Source organism: Prionailurus viverrinus, chromosome E2 (genome assembly GCF_022837055.1).
Source record: "Prionailurus viverrinus isolate Anna chromosome E2, UM_Priviv_1.0, whole genome shotgun sequence".
Classification (NCBI taxonomy): Eukaryota; Metazoa; Chordata; class Mammalia; order Carnivora; family Felidae; genus Prionailurus; species Prionailurus viverrinus.
In genome coordinates this window covers 49,702,661-49,723,373 of record NC_062575.1, presented here as the reverse complement: position 1 = coordinate 49,723,373, position 20,713 = coordinate 49,702,661, and the positions used below count along the sequence as shown (strand labels likewise).

The window sequence follows — 20,713 nt, the reverse complement described above, 5'->3', positions numbered from 1 at the left end:
AAAAAAAAAAAATAAAAATAAAAATAAAAAAATAAAAAAAAAAATAGTAAAATCTTTACTATTAAAAAAGAAGATGCTTTATCACAAAGGTGAGACTGGTGAAGGAGAAAGAATGGTCATCTTTAATAAATGTGCTGCTCAATTGAACATCCACGTGAAATAAATATTCTGAGCCCTTGCCTCACATGGTACATAAAAATCAACTTCATGTGGATTGTAGCTCTAATCGTAAAAGGTAAAATGATTAAGTTTTTAGAAAACGAATAGAAGACTATCTTCATGACCTTGGGGTAGGCAAAGAATTCTTAAATTCTAAAAGCATCGGGGCAACTAGGTGGCTTAGTAGGTTAAGCGTCTGCCTTCGGCTCAAATCATGATCTCATGGCTCGCGAGTCCGAGCCCCGCGTCAGGCTCTGTGCTGACAGCTCGGAGCCTGGAGCCTGCTTTGGATTCTGTGTCTCCCTCTCTCTCTACCCCTTCCCTGTTCACACACACACACACTCTCTCAAATATAAACAAACAGTAAAAAAAAATTATAACTTCTAAAAGCATTAATCAAAAAGGAACAGAAAACATGGATAAATGGACTTTAGTAAAATTAAAAATCTTCCCCTTTCACCAAAAGATTGAAAGTGAAGAGGCAAGCCACAAAGGGGAAGATATCTGCAATACACGTATCTGGTGAGAACTTGTATCCAGAAAATAGAAATAACTCACAAATCAGTAAAAAGGTCATATATCCCCATTTTTTTTAATTAAAAACAAAAAAAGACTTGGATGGGGGACTTCCCAAAAGAAGACTGTTTGGGCGCCTGGGTGGCTCAGTTGGTTGTGTCCAACTCGTGGTTTTGGCTCAGGTCATTACCTCACAGTTTGTGAGATCGAGCCCCGTGTAGGGCTTTGCACTGACGGCTCGGGGTCTGCTTGGGATTCTCCCCCTCCCTGCCTCCCTCCTCCTCCCCCCCCCATTCAAAATAAATAAATAGACATTTAAAAAGAAGACAATTGTCAAAGAGCCAATAAACCGCAAAAAAGGTGGTCAACCTGCCTGTTAGGGAAATGGGAAATGGAAATGAAAACCACAATATGGTGGGCATGAGGGTCAGAAGGGTACCGAGCTCAGGGCTGTCGGGAAGACTAACAGAAGCCAAGAATTGGCACAGCACTGAGATATCAGCCATGGCGGGTGCTAGCTTATCAAGGATGCAAGGAGAGCATGCCTTTCATGCTGGGAAAGCAGGCGGCTTTCTTACCTCATGCAATCCTCCCACAGGCCTTCAAGGTGGGATTATTAGACCCATTTTATAGATGAAGGTATAGACTACCTGAAGCGGTAGGGGGTGAAGTCAGGAGGAGAGTGAGGGCTGACCGACCCCAGAGTCACCAAAGAGAAGGATGAAATGTCCCAGCTTGACGAAGACCATCACAGGGTCCACCAAGTGTTCTGGGAAAACTCTGCAGGAGGGAGAGGGGCTGGAGGCTGAGGGAGAGCCCTGCACAGCCTTGCCTCATTGGGCCTTTTTGTTAATTTTATTTTTATTTATTTATTTTTCCTTTAAAGTTTAGTATTTTGAGAGAGAGAGAGCACGAAAGTGCAAGAAGGGCAGAGAGAGAGGGAGAGAGGGAGAAGGCTCCACACTGTCAGCACAAAGCCCGATGCAGGACTCGAACTCACGAACCGTGAGATCATGACCTGAACTGAAACTGAGTCAGACACTTAACTGACTGAGCCCCCCAGGTGCCCCACCTTGGCCCTTCTTTTGCACCCTAGCTTCCCTGTGGGGCCTCTCTCAATCGTGGTACCAGCCACCCTCTCGGCTCCAGAGCAGTGAGGCCTCACCCCTGGGACAGCCTCCCCTCCATCTCGGACCTCCCCCTGCTCCCCCTGCTCCCTCACACCCAGCCCCTCTGCCAGCCTCAACCCCCACATCAGCTCTCCCTCCCGCCCCACAGCCCCTGCTGCGGGAATACAAGTCAGAAAACACCGGTGAACAAATGGGCAGGCCCAGCTGTGCACATGAGGCCACCGCCTCCACGTCCAGTCTGGCAAACATTTCCTAAGGCCCCCTGCTCCCATAGCTCATGCTTCTGGGCATGTCCGGCCCTTCCCTCTGTGTGCTCCCCACTCCTATACAGCTTCTTTTTTTTTTTTTTTTTTTTTTTTAGATGTTTGTTTATTTTTCAGAGAGTGAGACAGAGAGAAAGAGAGAAGAACACAGAATCCCAAGCAGGATCCGCGCTGTCAATACAGAGCCCAGCTCGGGGCTCGAACCCACAAACCGTGAGATCATGACCTGAGACAAAGTCGCACGCTTAACCGGCTGAACCACCCAGGTGCACCCCCTTCACAGCTTCTGAAGCCCTGTCTAACGCCACCACTTTTGTGACGTTTTCCTCAAACCTTCTGAAGCTGAATCAGTTCCTTCTTTCTTCGGGAGGGGGTCCCCTCATTATTCTGTGTTGGAATTATTATGTCCAGGTCTGTCTCCTCCATCAGACTGGGATCCCCTCCCCCAGTGCCACCCAAGAGTAAGGAAACCACAAGACCATCTGTGACTATTCATATGCTTCCGGCATTTGTGTAAGGTCTGGTGCACAGTAACTTCAGTAACTATTTGTGGAATGAATGAATGGTGAATGAATGAATGAATCCATCAAGAGAAGCCTAAGTGTCAGCAAGAAAACAACACTGGCTCTTGGACAAAAGGGGAGACAAGTATGAGAGAGAGATGAGGCCTCCAGGGTCATGGCTCAGCTCTCCTGACATCCCCTCCCTGACCTCTGTCCCTGCTTCCCACCTAGGACCCTGTCTCTTCTGGCCCCAGGAAGCCTCTGGATCTGACCACACTCCCCCACGCAGGGAGGTGTGACTTCTCCCAGCCAGCCCAGCCTGGCCCTCAGGGCCCCTCAGTGAGGCTGTTACAAAGTGTCTGGTTTCCCGTCTGCGGGCCATCTGTCCCTCCCCAGCAGGCTCACTGGCCCTTCTCCAGGGGGACACGAGGTCCACATTAGATCAGGAGTCCCCTAGGGGCAAAGAGAACAGCTCTGCGCCGCGCTGCTCGAGGGGGCCTCTGATGTCCTGCGGAACCTGTGGTAATCCTCTCAGCCTCCGCATCCACGGCTAGGAGCCGGCCCAGCTCGTGGGCTTACTGAGGGGCTCTCATAGATGGCACGTGCCAGCAGGCCAGGGACTTGGCTGCTCTGAAGGGCACGGCTGCCTGGCACACCAGCCTCCAGGCCCAGCTGCTCTGGGCCGCCTCCAGCTCACTAGGTCCTGTGCCTCACCCCCTGCCGGACCCCCCGGTGGCCCACTGTCCCCAGCGGGAGGTGGCAGGGTGTGGGAGAAGGGGCACAGGCTCCGAGCAGGTCGCTCGGCTCCAGCTGGGATTTGTCCTGTGACCTGTTTCCTTACCTTCAAAATGAGGAAAATAAGACAAACCTCATGGAGCGGCCGAGAGGTTTACAGAGCAGTGCCTGGACAGGGCCCAGCACAGCGGCTGGTGCAGAACAGGGTGCTCTGTAAATTGTCACTGACGCACAAAGCCCCCCCCACCTCCCGCCCCGGTCTCTGATCTGCTAAGCACAGAAGCAGCACCCATGGGGGCTACAGGACCACGTCCTTGGCTGGTGCTCAAGTACAAAAGGACTGGAGACGCAGAGCCCGGCGGCTACGGATCACGCTCTGGAGCCTCAGGGACGTGACTTCCGCCCTGGCTCTGCCACGTACCTGCTACGGGACCCGGGGCAAGGTGCCTCACCACTCAGAGCCCTGGTTTCCACATCTTCAAGATGGATATTAAGTTGTCACGTGTCAACACACTCAGTTGGCAAGTGTGGCAAAATGACCACTCTAGCAACCGTGACTTCTGGGGGCCAGACACTGTGTGAGGCGCCCTACCTGTGCAGCCTCGTGGGATCCCCACGACCGCAGTCATTCCTATCTCTGCCGTGCGACAGCCAGCTGGTGGAGCCTGTGCCCTCCCGTGTTTCAGCAGCGATTAGGCCGGTGACACCTTGGCCACAATCAGGATTGCTGGGTGCATGGGTCACATTCCCTGCTGGTCTGTGTGCGGTGTGAGCCAAGGGATCCTCCTCCTTCACTAGGACTGGGCTGGGGCACCGCTCAGGAAAGGCCCCTCCACCTACTGCCCCCCCCAGGGCCACTCACCAGAATGGTCGTGACCACCAGTGTCTTGTTGGCCAGTGTCTGCGACAGGTTGATGTCCAGGGTGGTGGCGTTCATGGCCAGGGTCCGGTTAGAGTACCATACCCCGATCTGGGGCAGAGAAGGTACCATCAGCACACGCCGGCCCTGCCCCCACCCCATCAGGACTCTGGAGTGTCCCCGGGTCTGCTCACCTCACGGTGGCCTTGCCGGGACTTCTCCAGGATGCGCAGGGTGTAGTTGGTCCTCTGCCCTTTGCTGTTGAACTCGACCCGCCCGGTCAGCCCGTCATACTCTACCTAGCAGGGCGGGAGGCGGGCAGAGGGAGGGGTGGCAGGGGCCCAGACATAGGGCGGGAGAAGCCCAGAGAGGTGGAGACAGAGAAGAAGGAGACAGAGAAGAAGAAGAGAGGGAGAAGGACCAGGAAGGACCGCGGTTAAACGAGAAAGACAACACGCCAGCAAAAGAAAGGAGATGGGACAAATATGCAGGGGGAGGGCAGTGCAGACAGGGAGAGGGAGGTCCAGAGGGGAGAGATGGAGGAGAGGAGGAGGAAGAGGTCCAGAGATAGCAGGAGGTGGGTGGGGTTGGTAGCGGGGGAGAGGGCAGAGGGGCCACAGGGTGGACACAGTTAGTGTCCCAGCCTGAGAAGGACGGCCCTGCCCCCTCGGCCCTCCCCGCTCCCCGCTCACCATGCGCAGGTAGTTCATGAGGCTGGTCCCATGGGGCCAAATATTGGCCGACGTACAGGCCAGCGGCTTCACACCGATCTCTTGGCTGCGGTTCAGCTCCCGGACGGCACTCACCACCACGTGCACAGCGTCAAACATCAGGGCCGCCGACAGCTGGGGTGGGGGGCAGAGGTAGAGCGAGGATGAGGAAGAGGCAGCTCAGGCAGGGGGCCCCAACGCCCCCGTGGTGCTACCCACAAGCTCTCAGACAACTCCCGTCTCTCCAGGAGCATGAAACGGTCCAGGTCGGCAGTGAGGACCGGCCTCTGAGTGTCTTTCTCAGGGAGTCAGGTGGCAGCGGGAAAAACGTGCATGCTGCCCGTAGCTTTGTGGGAATAGCTCCTCCTGAATCATGCAGCCCTGCGTCTGTTTGGGGACGGGCTGGATGGCCAGCCGCGTCACCTCCACAGGGGGATGCTGGTGGGCCTCAGGGTGTGCCCGGGAATCTGCATCAGCGTGGCTGACGCAGGATGCAGGGTGTGGGAAGAGGGCCACAGCCTGATTATGGCTGGGCGCAAGTGTGTGGGGGCTGGACGAAAGTGCCTGTTTGTCTACATGCAAAGTGCCAGGGTGGGCGTGGCATCTAGGAGGCAGGCGAGCATAAGGGCTGTGAGCCTGTGCCTGGGAAGCAGGCGGCTCTGAGCTGGAGACCCGGCTCTCCTATTTCCTACGGGAGGCCCAAGTCCCCACCCTGCTCGGAACCTCAATGTCCTCCCGTGTAAGATGGGGATGACTGTCATCTCTGCCTCCACAGGCTAACGTGGGTACCAAAGAAGGTAATACATGTCAGAGTTCAAAACTGCCCGGCACACAGTGAACGCTTGATACAAATTGGGCACCGAGCTGTGACTGGACATGGGGCATCTCTGTGTGTGTGTGTGTGTGTGTGTGTGTGTGTGTGTGTGTGTGTGTGTGTTTGTGGGAGTGTCTTCGCTGGGAGTGTCTTCGCTGGGTTGGTGTGAAGGTCTGAATACCTGTGTTGTGTAGACAGCTGCAGGGGCACACACAAATGTACCTCTACCCACGTTATGTCTGCACCGCCTGACTGCATGGCTCAGTGTCCACGTGCGTTTCTATGCGGTAGGAGTGCCTTGGTATCTTGGCACAGGACTAAACGTCTGTGAACAAATACACCTAAGTGTGTACCTTCTGTATGTTTGTGTTTATTCAACATATATTATTGGACACCTACCCTGGGCCAGGCTGATTTAGGTGCTGGTGATACAAAGGTGAAGAAAACAGAAAGAAAACCCTACACTCATTGAACTTACGGTCTAGATATCCGTATCTGTACCTAAGCAAAACATAGAGCATTAGATATGCAAGGACAGGTACTGTGCAGAAAAATACAGTACGGAAGGGAGCTGATTAGCAGGGAGTTTCTCGTTTTTATGGTGGGGACCAAGGAAGGTCTTATAACTGAGGGAGTGTTTGAGCAATGACTTGGCAATGAGGGAGTGAGTCGCTAGTTCTCTGGGGAAGCACATATGAAGCAGTGGGAGAAGCAAGTACAAAGGCCCTGGGGTGGGCATGTGCTAGGGCCATAGAGGCACCTGGAGGAGGCCAGTGTGGCTGGGGCAGCCTGGGAGGTACAGAGGAGGAAACAGATCAGACTTATCTTGGGGCCACAATGTGAGGCCTCACAGTATGTACTTGGAAAGCGAGTGGGGGCGCTGGAGGGTTCTGGCACCATCTCACCAAAGTACAGAAGAAGTGCTCACCGCGGGACCTGGATAGGTGCTGGCTTCACAGTTCTCCCTCCAGGACATGTTGAGGCTGCGCACAAACTCAGGGTAGAAGGGATGTGAGGTGTTAAACATGGAGAAGCCCAGGATGTTGGAGGTGTCCTCCACGATCCCGTCCAGGTGCAGGATGGGGAAGTCCTGGGGCCAAGAAGAAGGGGTGAGGCCAGGGGCTAGGCCCCACATGGGGCAGACACCCTAGGAGGGGGGTGGGGGCCGGAGGGGCCGCGTTGGGGTACGCACCATGGTGGTGAGGATGTATTTGTAAAACGCTGAGGTCATTCCCAGCTCTGAAGCCTGGAGGACATGGGGCGGCACAGAGGCGACAGGAGGGGCGGAGGCCCACAGGCAGAAGCGAGGAGACGCCAAGAGAGAAAGAGAGATTTAGAGACAGGCCTAGTGAAGACACCCATAGGAAACACAGTAACAGACACCCAGAGACGGAGACAGGGAGAAGGAGTCGTGCGGGGGCAGAGGGAGACCCTGCTCCCTGATGCTGCACCAGTGGACAGGCGACCTGGGTGGAAGGAAGGCCTTATTGGAGGAGAGAATGGCACCCCCAGATGCCCGCATCCCCCTGGAGGGCACTTACAAGACTGCCTTCTGGAGACAGACAGGCAAAGGGACGCCTTAGAAACAGGACAGGCTGGGAGGGTAACCTCAACTTTAAGCTTCTCCCCGCGCTGCCCCAAAGCCAAGTTGGGGCTGCTACTATGTGGGGCCCAGCTTGGTCACAGGCCAGATAACCCCCCCCCCCCCCCCCGCCATCTTTACAAGCACTTCGCAGCGAAAGGCAACCGACTGGAATCTCAAAATGCCTGTTTGGAGCCCCTTTCTTCACAGTCCTTGAGGCAAACAAAACTAGAAGGCCTCTCCTGCCACGGTGTCCGAGCCTGTCCCCGCTACGGTCATTAGAACATTACATGGCACCAGCCAGCATCGGCCAAGAGGCAGGAGCTGTTATCGTGAGGCTCACAGCCCATTCCACGAGAGGAGAGTGACCACGGGTCCCTCGGCTCGGCTCGCGGGACCCCAGCCCAGGCCTGCCTGCCTTCCGAACACGAAACCTTTTCTCTAAAACTTCTTGCCTCAAGGGCCCTATGGATTCTGTCCACGCTTCTTCCTGTACACTACAATCAGTAGTGACATATGGTTTTAATTTAAAAAAAAAGAAAAAAGAAAACTGGAGAAAAATAAATAATACAGATTAGATTACGAGGACGAATTAAGAGCAGGGAAGCAATGAATGATTAATGAATGTGGGTCACTGCTGGAGGGTGTGTGGCAGGCCCCGGTGCTACCCCCTCCCGGGCGCCCTTGAGCCAGCCTGTTTAACTCCAGCTTCTTAATCCACAAAATGGTCATCACGCCTGCCCCGCAGCCTGGGTGGGAGCCAAATTAAAGAGTCCGTGCAAAGTGCCTCCACGCGGCAGGACGGGCACTCAGTGCAGATGACAGGGAGCTCCCCGCACCAGCATCTATTCTGGGCCAGGACCTGTCTGTCCCAAGTGCTTCCCCACCATTCACTCACTACCCCTCACGGCAACCCACCGAGGCAGCAACTGAGCACAGAGAGGGGAGGCGACTGTCCAAAGCCCGACCACCGGTGCGACCGCGAAGTGGACAAGCTGAGACAAACCTCACGATTATCATCCGCTCGTAGGAAGCGGGTCTCTACCGTGTGACCCCTGAGGCCCGTGGGCATTGGGCGACTTGCTCTGTCACTCAATGCTTCTGTCCCGACCCTATAGAGAGACAGAGACTGGGGGACTCACTTTACGGAGGATGAGGTGGGAGATGGACGCATTGGCATCAATGATGATGGTGGACACCTTGTCATCGCGGATCTCCTTGAGCAGCGGCGTGGGGTCCCGGCTGTCATCCAGCATCCTCACTGACAGCGTCTCCTTGGAGATGAGGAAGCCACGCACTAGCTCCTCCAACCGCAAGAGGCCTGGGGGAGCAGGAGGGCCCGGGTTAGGGTCCCTGTAAGTGTCCCAGGGTGACTTCCTCCTCCTCCAGTGTAGGGGAGCCCAGGAGGGGACGAGGGCTGTACTGACCAGAGCGTGGTTGGCTCTCTTGGGATACTGGGCCCGTGGACCCTGTGCTCGACCTCCACACACCTGTCCCCTGCCACCTTTCCGCCGCTGGGACGTGTGACGGGGATCTCAAACTTCACTCACGCAAGCCACATTTCCACTCCTCTCACCCAAGCCACCACCTGCCTGCCAGCCACTCAGGCCCAAACTCGGACAGCAGCCCGGCCTCCTCCCTCCCTCTCCCTCTCTCCCCCTCTCCCTCTCTTTCTCTCTCCCAGCTGCGCCCAACCCACCCAGGCTCTATCTGCAGAGTGCAGCAGACCCCACGTGCCGCACCACCGCCACCACCCTGGCCTAAGCCACTGCCTTCCCTCACCTGTTATGACAGCCACACTTGTCCCCACGTCCGTCCCCGTCACAGCAGCCACAAGCGCGTAGAGCAGATGTGTGCCTCCTCTGCCCCAAACCCTCTAACAGCTCTGGCCCATTGAGAGTGGAGGCCCGCATCCTCACAGCCCCCGGGCCCCACTCCACCCACCCACCCCTCGCCATCCCCTTGACCTGTCTCGCACACGCCACGGCCACGCTCCTGCCCTGTGGCCTTTACACTAGCTGTTCCCTCTTCTCCCTGGACCCCCATGCGGCTCCCTCCCTCTCCACCTTCAGATCTCTTACCCAAACATCACCACCTCGAGGAGGTGATCACCATCCCATCTTGAATGGGAGGACTTACTACTTCCTAGCTTCTCCCACAAGACAGCAGGCCTGACAAGGACAGGGGTTCTGGCCTGGCTCGCACACGCACCGCTCTAGCCCCAGGACCCAGAACAAGGTCTGGGCCGTGGCAGGTGTTCAGTAAATACCTTTTGAAAGACGAGTTTCTCCTGGAAGTTACTGAGCACGGCCCTCTCTCTTTTTCCAGCTGTGCACCCCACCCACAAACCCACCGGCCTTCCGGACATCTCCACTTGATGGTCTCCGAGACGCCTCAACCCCAACTGCACCTCCACCTGACCGTTCTGTCCTCCTCCTCCTCCTCCTCAGGCGGAACCCAGTCACCACAGCGACGGCGCCCTCTCCCTTCCCTCGTGGCTCCTCAAACCGATCCTGGCCTCTCCGGCCTGCCACCACCACCAGATACCTAACCAGCGCCCCTTCTCTCTGCCCGTCTCTGGCCTCCCGGCCATAGCTCGTGGCATTCTCCAGTCAGTTCTCTCTGCTGCAGCCAGCGCTCTTCCTGCGACACACACCCGGCCTGTCCCCTGCCCCGCCCTGCGTGGGAACCTTGCACCACCGCCATCATCTTCGGGCAGAGGTGCGGGGCCCTGCGTGGTCATGCTTCCTGCACGTGCTGCTCGCCTGTTCCCACACTGGGCACCGGGCTCCCTGGAAGCATCCTTGAGCCTCTCAAAGCGGCCACGTTCCCTGGGCCCTCGGCCCCTGCCCTGCCACACTCTTCCCTCTTCCTGACCCCAACTCCTCCCCAACCTTTAGGTCCAGCTTAGAGGCCCCTTTCTCGGGGACACGGGATCTGAACTTTCACACCCGGGTAGGATTCCCTTCTACGTGCTCCGACGGCACCCCGCCTGCCCGCTGACAGAGTATGGATCACTCTGCGTTACAACCGCTCGGCCACAGCATCCCCCACGGACCCTGGAGTCCAATCCGGGACCACACCTAGTGCGGAACCGCCAGGGCCTCGCAGGGGCCTGGCACATAGGTGCTAGTTACTATCTGCTGACTAAATGGTCTCTCGGGGGAGGTGGGGGGGTCTGGGTTCCTGACGGGGAAGGATGGTGGGGACCAGGGGAGCCTGTGCCGTGCGGGAGACCAGATCTCTTGGGCAGGGGAGTTTGGGGGAATAAAAACAAAACACCCAGTTCTCCCTCACACTCGGCCTTGGCGCAGATGAGGCTGGCCGAGGGGTAGTTGAAGGACTTGAGGATTCGGGAGACGGCCAGGCTGACGTCCTCGTTACTGGGGTACAGGCTGACAGACGCGAAGCGCAGGTACTGCAGGCGGGGTGTCTCCTCGGGACCCACCTTGATGTGGGGGATCTGGACAAAGAAGGAGGCTTTGCTTCTATCCTGCGGCCTCCTCCCCAGCCTCGCCTCCCAGGGACCCACCCCTGCCCTGTCCCACACTCTGCTCACCTCCTTCTCTCCACAGATATGGCTCACGGTGGAGGCAGACGCAGGGCTGGACGAGGGCCCCAGGACGGACACGACCCCCTTGGGCAGGATCTGACACACTGCGAGGGTGGGAAGAGACCGCAGTCAGGGACCTTCCTCTGTCCCCACCTGGCCCGGGAGCACATCCGATCCTTGGAGCTGCCCGATCCCCCTTGGCCGCCCCGGACCCAGAGGCCCAATCCCCGGTCCCACCCGCAGCAGTGGACAAGACAGAGACAAATGGGGAGAAATGGCAAGAGGGATGGGTTAGACCACGAGAGAAACAAAGAAAGAACAAAGAGGAAAAACCAGGGACCTCCTGGCTGCAAAGCTAACGCCCGGCTCCTCAGCCTCTGTCTCACTCCTCCTTTCCAACAACACCTCACAGCCCCTCCACCCCACAACCACAGCGAGGGCCCCTCTCCACCCCACATCCCAAACACCGCTCTCCTGTGGCTTTCGTTTGCTCCTCTTTCTTCTGTGTTTTTTTTTTTTTCTTTTTTCCCCTTGAACTTGCGCGTGTCTCAAAGACTGGGAGGCAGAAGCTGTTTTTTCTGCCTGCCCGGTGCCCATTCTCATGGCAAAACCCTAACTTCTCCTCAGGGAACCATATGTTTCCCAGGACTGGCTGGCACCCAAGCCAGGATCACAGAACCACACTGTCCTGGCCACAGTGATTGGTTCAGAGATGGGGACGGGCTCAAAGCAGGCCATCAAGAGCCTTCCCCAGGTTTCTGCTACAATTATTACGTAGTTTGCTAAATAGGTAAGATGTAAGCTTTGAGCTACTGGGGCCGTCTTGCCACCAGTTAGGGAGGGTATTCCTCAAAATGAACCCAACTTAGAGGAAAACAGGACCCACGGATGAAGACAGAGAGCTTCCTGGGACATGATATGAGTGCCTGGATCTAACCATGCCTGAAATAGTCCTGGGACATCATTTGAGTACCTGGACTTAGCCATGCCTGAAATTAGTCCTTGGGCCTTTCCGTATTATAAGCTGATAAATTCTCTTTTTCCCTTAAGGCAGACTGAGTGGGTTTCTGCCACATCCGACTAAAAGCATCCTAACTAAATGCCTTACCTTCCTCTAAACTTGATTCTTCTGTGCCTTCCACATTACTGAAGGCCCCGTTTGTGCAGACCAAATATCTAGAAACAATCCTTGCCTTTAATCCTTCTCTCAATAGACAAATTAGTCACCAAGTCCTGTCTCTTTTGTCCTCAAATTTTCTCATATCTTTCCCCTTCTCTCCCCTGCCCTACTTTTTAGGGCTCTCAACTCAGGCATGCCAACTCAGGTTCAAATCTAGCCTCCAGATTCACCTTCCAGAAGCCCGCTCCCTGACCTAAACCCATTGGTGGCTCCCTTCTGCCTACAGGTGAAGGTGACATCTTTTAGCCTGCCACTGTCACCTCTTTGAACTGGCCCGCCATTCTGCCCAGCCTCACCTCCCACTGCTGTCACACTTCAGCCCCAAAGTCTCTCATGATCTCACCAAGCATGTCCTGAGTCCAGGTAGCCAGGACAGGTTCAACCCCACACCCTGTTCTTTGGCTCCATATATCCCCCTCCTCTGCTCCAGCTCCAGACTATAGCATATGCCTGGAACACCATTTACCTCCTCACTCTCCATCCCAGCTTCTCCCAGTTTGTGTTCTGTGCTGCGCCAGTCAGAAAAGTACAAGAAACACTGTACCCCATTCTCCCTCTCGCTAATACGAAACACACGTGAATATAACAAAGGCTCTGATGAGGCCTGTAAGAAAGAAAACCAATCTAAAACACATTGAAGACAGCATCTCCTGAGGTATACGACCCCAACACATTTGTTCAAGAGATACCCATTAACATTTGCTCAGTCTGTCAGTATCCAACAAATACTTATACACCCCTACTATGTGGCTGCTGTTCTACAGGGCATACTTTGAGCAATGCCACTTTTTCTATATCCTGCTTGCCTTTCAGACCTCAGAACTTTGGTTTAGCCTTCTCCAGAATGCCTTCACTGTTCCTGCCCCTGAGGCTCCCTGGCCTCACTGTCCAGGCCCCTCATTACTCAGCTCTGGGCACTGTGTCCCCAGCCAGCCATGAGTTTATCTTTCAAATGAGGCTCTCAGCTCTTACAAGGCAGGACCGGGGCTGGCACCCTCCCTACCTCCCCATGCTCGGCAACACCATCTCTGGAAAGGAAAAAGCAGAGCAGACATGAAGGAAGGGGCAGGTGGAGCTAGAAAGAGACAAAGCAAGCAAGCTGAGGAGGCCAGGAGCTGAGGGACAGACCGAGGGCTACCAGCCTGCCCTGCCTCACCCCACGCCCCCTGTGGCCCTGCTCACTGGTGTCCGTGGTCTCGTACTGGCTGTCCCGCTGAAGCTCAAAGATGTCTACTTCCACCCGGGCCTTGGCTGGGACTTCGATGATCCCGTTGATCTGCTCCCGGGCCAGAGCCAGGGCCAGACGTTCGCCGCGGCCACACACTGTCTGGTCGTCCAGGATTGCAGCTGAGGGGACACGGGGGTTGGGGACCAGACTCCTGGGTCCTGAGAAAGGAGAGGCTGGGGTCCTGGACTCCTGGGCTCTAAGGTAGGGGTGGGGATGCTGATATGGGTCTAGACTCCTGAATCTAAGGTTGGACACAGCTGGAGATCTGGACTGCTGGGTCCGGGCGGGGGGAGAAGGCGCTGGGGGCTGCTGTTCCCTGTTGCTGAGGAAAGCTGAGACCTGAAGCCCAGATTCCCGGGTCCTGAGGGATGGGCAGGCTTGGGAGGGTCTCTGCAGAGGCGGGGCAGGGGCTGTAGGGCCTCACCCATGCGCAGTGATGAGAGCACCTGGCAGCTGGGGCTGGCGAAGGCAACAATCAGCAGCAGCAGCAGCTCAGCCGGCATCTTCCTCCCCTCCTCATGGGGACGCAGCTGCCGCGGCCCCCACTCGCCACCTGCAGGGAGCCCCCCACCCATGGGGAGATTGCTGAGGTGGGGGCCTCAGAGCCCTTTGGAGGACTGCTAGATGGGGTGGTGATCGGAGACCCCGGGACATTGTGAGTGAGCGCTGAAAGGCCCTGCCCTTGTCAGAAGCTGACAACACCAAAGGCATTGATACCAAGGAAGCTCAGGCTCTGAGGAGCACTACCGGGGAGGAGCTCACGGCACTGAGTGGGACAGGCATGGCTAGAGGACATTCACAGCTACCAAAATGGGAGGGATCTCAAGTAAGAGCAAATTCCAGGGACCATCCCCACCCCAGTAGGAAACCAGGAAGTGCCACCCCCCACCCAGTCCCGCCCCTGTCTCTGGGCAGGCAGCGGTTACTAGGCAACAGAAACTGGCTGGAGAGGATGCGGTGGTTGCTAGGCAACCCCATCCCAGGCCTCACTTGCCACTTTCCTGACGTCCCTGGTTCCCACAATCCCGTGGGGAGAGTGGCCTGGACATCCGGGGTCTGGAGGGGAGAGTATCCGGGAGTTAAGGAAACTTGAGGAGAGAGGGAATGATGGAGAGAGACAGAGACACACGTGGAGACACACAGATGGAGACAGATGGATGGATCCGAGGCAGCTAAGGAGCTTAAAAAAAAAAAAAAAAAAAAAAAAAAAAAAAAAGTAAAGAAAGAGAAGACAGAAACAGGGAGACAGAAATAGGAAGAGAGGCTTAGAGAAAGAAAATACAAAGACACCCAGGAAAGGAGAAAGAGAAAAAACAGACAAAAATACAAGGGAACAAGAAGATAAGAAGACAGGGGGACAGAGATGAAGAGGACAAAGGAGTTTCTGGGTAGGGAAGGACAGGACTAGGAGGAAGGATGAGGCAGGAAGGCAGGGAGCCATGGAGATGGAGGAAGGTCAGGGTGGGGAGAGGAGCATAGGGCAGGCAGCAGAGAGGGAAATCAAGGCATAAGAGAGACACAGAATAGAACAGGAAATACAGAGAACGGAGAGAGGACACAAGCCCACTTGAGATGCCACCAGAGAGAGCTGGAAGGGAAGAGTAAGGCAGGGAGTCTGCTGTCTGCCAAAGCAGGTGCCAGACTACAGCCCCCGACCCTGCTCAGGGGAGCTGAGGATTAGGGGGAGACAATGCATCTTTGCTTCCCAGAACGGCTCCAACCCCAGTGAGTTAGAGTCCTCCAGGTACCCCAGCCTTCTATGGGGCAACCCCCAGGCAGGGATGAGTTTGGCTGGATACACGGCTTCTCCTGGCCGAGAGCCGTGCCCCAAGAGAAGGGGCGTTGGGCTTCCAGGAGAGAGCATTACTGTGAGGCCCAGAGTGCTGTGAGGTGAGCCTCGGGGTCTTGTTGCACCCCACCTGATCCCCATGGATGGAGGGCTTAAGGTAGTGAGACAGCAGAATGAAACCTGGCAGGGGAGGGTAGAGGCACAGTGCAAGATTTTGGACCATGCTGGTGGCCAGGAAAACCTAGGCCATGGCAGCAGGAGACCCAACAGTCTCTGCTCTGCCCCTGACTCCCACATGACCTTGAGCAGCTCCCTCTCTCAGGGCCTCTGGGAAAGGCAGGCTGAGGGGTGGGAGGGCATCATGGACAGGCTGGGGGCTGCAGATGGTAATCCGGATCTACAGTGAAAACTTCAAGGGTGGAGGAGCAAGGGAAGTTGGGGGACGAGGAAGAACTCTCAGGGGGAGGATTGTGGAGGGCGGGGCTTGGAGAGAGGCAAGAGTTGAAGGGGGGTCATCCCGAGACATCAGGGGCTTCTGGGGACAAACCAGGGAACAGAGACTAGAGGACAGGGAAGACGGAGGGAGAGACAGGGACCAGAGGGCAGGGTCCCACAGGTGGCAGACATGGGTGGGAGCAGAAACACAGAGTGTAGGGCCAGGGTCTGGGACAGCACATGGACAAAGACATACAGGAAGGCCCAGATAGAAAGACAGACAGACCAAAAAGAGGTACCTGGGGCTAAATGAGAGAGAAGGACCCACACAGGTCGCCTAGAAGTGAGACACCAAAGGAAACGGAGACAAGACAGAGAGCGCGAGGTAGCAGAGGCAGGGAATCAGGCAGGCCTGAGCCCCACAGGCCCAGACACTTAGGCAACGCCAAATAAAGGTGGAAGCATAGCAGCCAACCAGGCAGAAGGAGCCGAGTGAGGGGCCCTGCCAGGGGAGGCAGACAGACAGGAAGGCAAGACATCACCAAGGTGAGAAGGCAAATCGGTGAGACAAGTGGGGTGAGGGAGAGGGCAAAAACACAAGAACACAACAGGTGCAAAGACTGCAGGAAGGGGAAAAATCCGCAAAACTCTGCAAAGGAAGAGAGCTAGTTGGAAAGAGAGCCGGAGAAAATGTATGCAGGAGCCACACAGCAGATCTAGAGAAGAGGGAGGGGCGAGTGGGGCAGACACACACTAGAAGGGGCAGTGAGGGCCAGGGAGGGAAATGGAGGCAGGGAGGAAGAGCGAGGGGCACAGGCAGGGACAGGGTGAGTGCCCACATAAGGGGGCCAGTCCACACAGAGATGCACCCACCAGGGTGTCTTGAGGAGGTGGTCAATCCCAGAGCCCACAAGCCCCGAGGCATGGGGAGGGATGAGGACAAAAAGGCCAGGCCAGGACGTAGAAGTGAGCAGAGGATGGGGGGTGAGTGAGACCACCAAGGAAAAGACAAAGTAGACCACGGAGTGGCTGCGGCTGAGGAGAAAGGAGCTGGACCCAGAGTGGATCTGGGGGAGGAAAGCAGAAAAGTGAACAGGAAGACAGGCTCCAAGTGCAGGGGCAGAGGAGGACAGGGGAGCAGGGGCACAGGCAGAGCAAAGCGTGGATGGAGAGAAGTGGATAGAGGGCCAAACCTGTGGGTGCTTCCAAAAGAGCCAGACGAGATGCAGGGGAGTTTTGAAAAAGGGAGAGAGAGAGAGAGAGAGAGAGAGAGAGAGAGAGACAGAGAGACAGAGAGACAGAGAGAGACAGAGAGAGAGAGAGAATCAACAGAGACACAACAAGAAAGAGTTAGGCTAACAGCAAAGGAGAGAGAAGTTGGACAGAGTCGGAGAGAGGCCTGAGAGACACATGAAATGGAGATGGAAAAAAAAGGAAAGACATTTCCAGGAGACGGACAGTGGATGGGACAGGGATGGCAGGCAGAAAGGATGAGGAAAGAAGAGAGGCGGAAACAGAGGGAGAACAGAGCCGGTCACCGGTCGCCGTGGGACCGCGGCTGGAGAAAGCAGGGGCGGAGACTGGCCAGGAGTCCCAGAGAAGGAGTGAGCCTGCAAGTAAGAGCCAGGCAGCCCCTCAGGACCCCAGGGGCTGGGGACAAGGCTGAGCTGTGCACCCAGAACAAGGGTGAAGAGAGGCTGAGGTGAACAGAGGTTGGGAGACGGGGGAGGCACAGGGCAGGCCCCTGCTCGTGGAGGGGGGCAGGGGGAGGTGGGGGCCCCACCAGACGGTCATGAGCCCAGCCTTCCAGGACCCAGGCTGGCCCGAGCCCAACCCCCGCCCTGCAGACACTCACGGATCCTGGTGGGACGGAGGGCTGGGCTCCCTCGAGGCCCGAGAAAGACAACGGGGAGATGCTCTGGCGCTGGGTGGTGGTGTGGCCGGGGGCGGGGGGGAGGGGGGGGAGAGGGCAGTCCACGGGGCCCCCTCCCCCGCCTCCGGCAGTGGCCCCCAACTAATCCAAAACGGGGGCTCCCCGGAGCGGGAAGGAAGGACAGGTGGAAGAGGAGAGGGCGGGCCAGGGAAGGGAGGAAGGGGAAAGGAGAAAATGGAGGAGAGAAGGGGAGAGAGGAGAGGGAGAAGGAGCAAATGGAGGGGAAGGAGGGAGGAAAGGAGGAGAGGAAGGTGAAAACGGAAGGGAGGGGGGCACAGGCAAAGCCGGGGGAGGGGGAAGCCGGCCCAGGAAAGGGCCCCCGCCCCCTCCCCTAGCCGGGCCGGCCTGGGGGGGCCACCGGGGGCGAGGACTGGCTGGAGACTAGGAAGCCGGCCATCAGGAGGAGTGGGGGAGGGGAGGGCTTGATTGGGGGGAGGGGGGCACCCCTTCCCCCCTCCCCCCTGGAGCCTTGGCCCTGCCCTGGATGAGGCAAGGGCCTGGAGTCCTCAAGCCCTCAGCCCCCACGGGAAAAGCATGCTAGGGGCGGAGAGAAGCCGAGGGGTGGAGGGGCTGGGGAGGACGGGGTGTTGGGAGACCCGGAGAGCCGAGAAGGGGGCAGGCGGCGAGGTGGAGAGATGGGGAGGAGGGAGAGGAGGAGGGAGGGAAGGATGGAGAGGAGCAGGTGGAAGAGGAAGGCAGAGGAGGGTGGGGTGTCCCGGGGGCGCCCGGTGCAGGGCCTCAGTGGGAGGGCCTGGCCACGGACTCCTGGTCCCCTGCGAGGCGCAGCCGCCGGCTCTGGGTCCCCAGCTGGGCCTGCCTCCCTGCTGCCGGCCACCGCCGCCACCGCCACTGCTGCCACCGCCACTGCCGCCAACACTACCACCACCACCACCACCTCCACCTCCGCCGCCGCCGCCGCTGCCACCTCTCCTTCTCCCCTCCGAGGCCGCCGCCTGCCTGCCTGCCTGCCTGCCCGCCCGCCCGCCGCCCGCCCGCGCTGGGTCCTGGAGCGCGGGGCGGGGGGGAGAGAGATGAGGGAGGGAGGGGAGGGAGGGAGGGAGGCAGGGAGGAGGGCGGGCAGGAGGAAGGGAGGGCAGCAGGCGGAGAAAGAGGAGGGAAGGGAGTGGGGGGGGAGGGGGAGACCGTATTGGTCGGGGCTGGGGGGCCTGCGAGGAGAATGCTGATGAGGGGAAGGCGCTGCATTGGATGGAGGGCCCACCCCTGGGCCACCCCCTCCACCACCATGCCACCGCCCTGCCCAGGAGCCCACGGAGATGAGAGGCAGGGAGACCTGAGGAGAAGGCCATGGAGCTGGGGGGAGAGGGCTACAGAGATGAAGAAAAATGCAGAGGAAAAGCAAGACAGCCATCAAAACTCACAGAGGTGGGCCAAGGTCCACAAACCCCACAAGGACAAGAACAGGGGAAAAGCCCAGATAAAAAAGAGAAAAGCCTATGGAGGCATGGGAGCAGACCAGAGACAGCGACGGACCTCAGAGATGAGGGCAGCTGGTGGACAGAGAGAGAGTCCCCCAGGAAGACGGAGAGAGGCCCATGAGAACAGAAAGCACTCCCTGGACATAGGGAGTGGTCCACGGGGACAGGAGAAGGCCACGGACAGGAGGAGAGGCCCGCAGAAATGGAAACAAGAATGCATATCATAGAGACAGGGAGGCGGGCCAAGCAAAGTGGGAGAAGGTCACAGAAATGGGGATGGGTGGGCACAGATACCAGGAACCCGTAAACACAAGGACATGTGGACACAAGAGGTCCCCTAAGGTGGGAGGAGCCAACTCCTGGAGACAAGGGAGAAGCCCCCAGAAGTAGAAATAGCCCCATGGAGGAGAAGGGATGGGGCGGCAAGTATGGGAATTCTCTATAATGCATAGAGACGTGATGCACCCAAGACATGAGTGGGTGGGGCGAAGAGGCCTTCCTTCTCTAGCTACCACTTGAGCAGAGAGGCAGTGGGAAAGGGCAAGGAACTGGAGGGCAGAGCCAGAAGTGGGAGACTCCCTTCCAGGGAGCCCACTGCAGCATCTCAGAGGGAGCTGAGCAGGACAGGGGGATGGAAGACAGAAGCAGTGACACAGATCTCGGAGTGGGGGTGGGTGGTGCACGGCTGGGTGGGGGGGGTGAAATTTGGGGGGAAGGAACATGACAGTTGGCGCTGAAGGCTGAGCCCGTGACTCACCACCACCCCCAATGCTCGTGATGGGGAGGAGACACTGACACACTCACGTGCAGCCCCCCAGCACACGTGACCATATGCCTTTCTCACACACACACACACACACACACACACACACACACACAGCACATGGCAACCCTTACACCAGCTGAGCATAGGAAGCCCTCATCCCATATGGAGCATCCCTGACATACGTCTGACACATATATGGCATCCTGAAGGACCACCAACTTTGCATACACTTCCTCACCCTACATGGGCAACACCCATGGTCCCCCAACACCCACCCTCAGCTCCAGCTAAGCCTGAAAGCCCAGACTCATGCCAGCCTATAGGCCTTTGTTTATGCAGGGCCCCCCCAAAAAAGAATGCCTATCCTCTGTAAAATAAACCTACCCCAGAAATCTAGTCCCATGCCACCACCTGCACAAAGACTGACCCAGGGCTCAGCCTACTCATGTATCATCAGAAGAGAAAGATCCTAGTCAACCCAGATAAACTGGAAAGTCCAAGCAGAAGGTCTGAGCAGAAAGGGGCCTGACACGCCAAGCTGGACCCTTGCATTTTCAGGCAGAAAATGGGGCTTTGGCAGGAGTGAGAACCTGCCCTGGTGCACGGGGCCTATCAAAGCCCGAGTCTAACTTCCAGGTTCTCTGGCTCCCACCCCAGGGGATTTCACCCTGATGGCAAACGCAGATTACCAGCTTTGGAGCTCACACATTCCCACCAACTTCTTTCTTCTGCTTCTTGCATTCATCCATTCAACATGCCCTGCAGGACAGGACATCCGCCTGCCAGGCAGTAGAGCCTGGGGAGGGGGGGGGGGGGGGGGCGGAACCAAGAGCATAGACCAGGAGTCAACTCCTGGGTTGGAACCCTGGCTCTGTCTCCTCCAAAGGACAGGCAAGCTACTTAACTTCTCTGGGCTTCTTGAGGTCCTAATGAAAACAATTCCCACACAGCTTTTACTCTGTGCCCCACAACCATGAGGCAGGGGTTAGGGCCTTCATTTCACAGATGAGGAAACGGAGGCACAGGGGATTTAGCTTGTCCAAGACAACAGCTGGAAATGGCAGGGTCAGGATGTCAATCCAGACAGCTTGGTATAATTATATTGGCTTGGTGTTAGGGATT

General features: G+C 57.1%; 1 protein-coding gene across 4 annotated transcripts in view; it reads right to left on the bottom strand.

The window, feature by feature from the left end:
- Positions 1–20,713, bottom strand: part of GRIK5 (glutamate ionotropic receptor kainate type subunit 5) — a 58,767-nt gene that overhangs the window by 37,080 nt on the left and 974 nt on the right. For 2 of the 4 annotated variants that reach the window (XM_047835855.1, XM_047835857.1), the window contains exons 2-11: positions 13,657–13,785; positions 13,187–13,351; positions 10,831–10,928; positions 10,569–10,734; positions 8,414–8,592; positions 6,882–6,935; positions 6,618–6,779; positions 4,858–5,010; positions 4,360–4,464; positions 4,169–4,276 (exon numbers count right to left, since the gene is read on the bottom strand). In XM_047835855.1, coding sequence (XP_047691811.1) covers positions 4,169–4,276; positions 4,360–4,464; positions 4,858–5,010; positions 6,618–6,779; positions 6,882–6,935; positions 8,414–8,592; positions 10,569–10,734; positions 10,831–10,928; positions 13,187–13,351; positions 13,657–13,735 — 1,269 coding nt within the window. In that variant the 5' untranslated portion in view covers positions 13,736–13,785. Of the gene's footprint in view, positions 1–4,168; positions 4,277–4,359; positions 4,465–4,857; positions 5,011–6,617; positions 6,780–6,881; positions 6,936–8,413; positions 8,593–10,568; positions 10,735–10,830; positions 10,929–13,186; positions 13,352–13,656; positions 13,786–17,311; positions 18,257–20,713 lie in introns of those variants that run through there. The other 2 variants (XM_047835856.1, XM_047835858.1) reach the window with 2 other exon arrangements.